The sequence below is a fragment of the Colobus angolensis genome, unplaced genomic scaffold (assembly GCF_000951035.1).
Source record: "Colobus angolensis palliatus isolate OR3802 unplaced genomic scaffold, Cang.pa_1.0 Scaffold7, whole genome shotgun sequence".
In the NCBI taxonomy this organism is placed as follows: domain Eukaryota; kingdom Metazoa; phylum Chordata; class Mammalia; order Primates; family Cercopithecidae; genus Colobus; species Colobus angolensis.
Window position 1 is genome coordinate 1,232,751 of NW_012120709.1, and position 3,878 is coordinate 1,236,628.

General features: G+C 49.9%; 1 protein-coding gene across 1 annotated transcript in view; it reads left to right on the forward strand.

The window, feature by feature from the left end:
- The first annotated feature begins 6 nt into the window (after positions 1-6).
- The window catches only part of ENDOD1 (endonuclease domain containing 1), a 43,860-nt gene continuing 39,988 nt past the window's right edge, over positions 7-3,878 (forward strand). Inside the window, exon 1 of the mRNA XM_011926584.1 lies at positions 7-320. Within this exon, the coding sequence (XP_011781974.1) occupies positions 21-320 (300 nt within the window). The 5' untranslated portion in view covers positions 7-20. The remainder of the gene's footprint in view (positions 321-3,878) is intronic.

Sequence of the window (3,878 nt, forward strand, 5' to 3'; positions counted from 1 at the left end):
CCGCGCTCGCAGAGGCCGCCATGGGCACCGCGCGCTGGTTCGCGCTGGGTAGCCTCCTCGCCCTGGCTAGGCTGCTGGAAGGCCGGCTCGTGGGCGAGGAGGAAGCCGGCTTTGGCGAATGTGACAAGTTCTTCTACGCCGGGACCCCGCCTGCGGGGCTGGCGACCGATTCCCACGTGAAGATATGTCAGCGCGCGGAGGGCGCTGAGCGCTTCGCCACCCTCTACAGCACTCGGGACCGCATCCCCGTGTACTCCGCGTTCCGCGCCCCGCGCCCTGCGCCCGGCTGCGCAGAGCAGCGATGGTTGGTGGAGCCGCAGGTAAGCGAAGTGGTTCCCGAGCCGGGGACCGTACCGCTGGACTTGCCCCCAGGGGCGCTTTGCAGCTACCGCGAGGGGCCGGGCCGGGAACAGCAATCCCTACGCCTTTGATGCCTTGGGCCAAGAAACGCGGGTTCCAGATCCACCCGGTTGCGTCCCCGGAGTGTAGCCTGCCTCGCCCTCTGTCGAGGCTACAATAAGAGCCTGGCGATCTGCGAGCCTTCACTTCACTTCATGAGTTGCAGGGGCGGGAGGTCCCGTGTGGGAGGAGGTTCTCCCTACATTTCTGAGGAGACATCCGCAGTGTTTCGTTCCTGAATAGTGAAGAGCGTGAGACACAGACCCTGGAGACCGTTCAGATTCGCAGAAAGCCTACGCTGGGCGCTCACAGGCCTTGGTGCAAGTTATTGTCATAGCACTCATTTGGAGGTGGGTAGGTGGGCATTTTCATCCCCATTTTACAGAAGAGGAGATTAACCCAGGGGGTCGAAGAGACTTGCGGAAGACCACCCAGTTAATAAGATGGGGCAGGTCTTTTGTCTAGAAATTCACTGCCTTTTCTACTAAGTAAAGCTTCTCTACTGCAGAGCTCATCCTAACCTGAAAATCCTTCCTCTACAAATGGCATTGAGGTAAATTCGATTTGCGGTTGTGTTGAATTAGAACAATAAAATAAAGATACAGATTTTTAGAAACGCAATGGGATAGTTACAAATGATAAGGAAACAATGACTACCTCCAACTGATGGAAAGATAAGCCAGTTTTTCCTGACTCTTCATATCTATATTATCATACCACTAGGACATCATGTCACCTCTCATGGTGTTCTATCCCATCTGGTAAAGGTGAACAAACACTTGAGAAGCCCTCAGAGTCTTCCGAACCTGCTTTCTTGCTCTTAACACATCCTGGCTTACCTCTGCTCAGTTGGTCTCCTCTCTAGAACACCCTGCCAGGCTCCCCTTTCCCTCTCACCAGCCTCCCACCCCTGTCCAGGCTGCTGGGGGAGGAGCTGACCCAACACTCTCCCTTTCCTGAGGACCACAGCTGCCCAGGACCACACCAGTGGACAGGAGGCTGGCTTTCAGGTGCTTTATTCAGCGCCTGTGGATTGTAATCTCATTGAGATATTTCTAGCTCTGAGGTCTTGGCCCCGTCTCAAACAATCTGCACCTAGTTTTCTTATCTTCCTCACATCCTTCCACTAACCTCAACTGTTGATAACACCTGTTGAGATCAGGTATGTGAAAAAGACGTTGTCAGTTGCACACACAAGACATATTTAAATCCAAAATTAGTTTTCCTCCAGCTGTACCCCTAGAGCTCACAGGGTGTTGCCCACCTCTTGTCTTGCATTGTGATTGTGTGCCTGTGAAGAAAACAAATGACCTAGTCCTTTCCCCTTGATGTCATGGATAGCTTGGGGAGACAGAACATACGTCTGAGGAAATCATGGGAATGCATGCTAAACAAATTTCAGTTAAATTCAGAACACATTTAGTGATCTCCTGCTGTGTGCCAGACATTTGGGATACCAAGAGATCTGAGTGCTGTTCTAGAACAAAGGCTACCGGATCTGCAGGTGGCGTTTTCTGGGTGGAGAGGTGGTGTAGCATTTGATTAGAGCCATGCTATGTGGGTTTAAATCCTAGTTGCTCCGCTGACTAGCTATAAACTTGGGCGGTTAAATTGGAGATGATAGCATAGGGTGGTGTGAGATTTAATGAGTTACTATATACAAAGTTCTCAGGTGTGTGACACATGAGTACTAGCTGTTGCTATGACACGGGCAAAAAAACCATAATTTAATAAAGGTGAACAAAGTTCTATTAGATTTAATCTGTCTTTGAGGTGATGGAAGCAAGCCTTAGGGTCAGGATGACATTTGTGCTTTGTGTGGAAAGATAAGGCAGAGTTTAGAAGGGAGGCAAGGAAGAGGACATTTCAAGCAGAGGGAACAGACATCATGAGTGAGAAAGACATGGCAGATTCAGGGATTTGTGCATGAAGAAGTTGGAACAGGTAAACTAATACAAATAGATTCATGTACTCAGTTGCTCAGAATAAAAGGGAATCACGGAAGGGAGGGATCAGATGGGGAGGAGCCATCAAGGAAGGCTTAGGGAGGCAGAGCCATTTATGCAGCTAGGGAAGAAGTGAGTCATAAAGGAGCATAGTTTGCCAGAAAGAAGTAAAGGGAACCAGGTAACATGGAGACTGTGGGAGGGATAATGAGGAAGGGGACTGTGGAGATTAAAGAAGATGGGAAGGGAGGGCAGAAATAGTTACAAATGGCAGCTTGAGAGGTAAGATGTACAGTGGTTCTGAAAAGTACAAGGGGCCTGAGCTCTTACTGTGCTGAGAGGTCAGAATGGTCACTGTGGCTGAGCACTGCAGGATGCTTTTCCCTGCAAGGTGGATGGCCTCCCACACCCACCCACTCAACCTCAAGTCAAATCAGCCAGGATCCAGAGAGTACTGGGAGAGAGGGAGGGGGGAGGAGGTGGGAGGTGCAGCTGGGCCTGCAGTGCACTGCAGCAAACCTGCCCCCCTGCTGCCTACTCCCTGAGGCCTTGCCTCCTTGCCAAGATCCCCACTGCAGAAAGATGCTCAGGGCTCAATGTGTACCATTGGCTGCTTCCAAGCACTTTATAATGCTGAGTCTCCTTGTGCCCACATCACCTTTTTATGAGGTCAGTGTTGCCAAGAGGCCCTGCACACGGGAGGAAGAGGCAGGAGACCAAAGGAACTCAGTGCTTACCTCCAGTGATGAGTCAGGCAGGGCAGCAGTGACACTGAGTTCCCAAAGCCCAATTCAGTAGCTTTTGAGGCCACACTACAGTTTCTCTTTGAAAACAATCTCCTAAGTCAAAGATCACAGAAACTTAGTCACTCTGGTGCTTAAAATCTGTGAAGAGTTGCCTGCCCAACCCCTACAGGACAAAGTTCACACTGCAGAATGCAGTTTATAGGCCCTCCGTAACCTAGCTCCTGTCTCCTGCTCCAGTCTGGTTTCTCACCATGCTCCCCCTCATATTTTATGTTCTAGCATTATCCAGCTGCTTGGAGTTCCTCTCATAAACCAGACTGTTTGTGATGTCTGTTTCTTAGCTCATGCTGATTCCCTTTGCCTAAATTCTCTTTCTACACAGACCCTATCTTGTCCTTCACTTCCTGCCCTTACTCCATCCTTTAAGACTCTGCTGAGGTGTCACCTCCTCCAGAAAGAATTCCCCACCTAAATTGTATCCACCTCCCGAGTTAGGTCCACCCTTTCAGTGCTCTTATAATTTTTCTATTGTCATACTTACCATATTGTTTTATAATTATCTGCTTATGTATCTGTCTCCCCAGCTTGAGCCTTTGAGGAATCATGACGGCATCTTACTCATTCTTTTCCTAGTGCCTAGCTTATAGAAAGCACGTGATAAGTGTTGAATAAAATACTTTGATATTGGCCGGGTGCAGTGGCTCAAGCCTGTAATCCCAGCACTTTGGGAGGCCGAGACGGGTGGATCACGAGGTCAGGAGATGGAGACCATCCTGGCTAACACGGT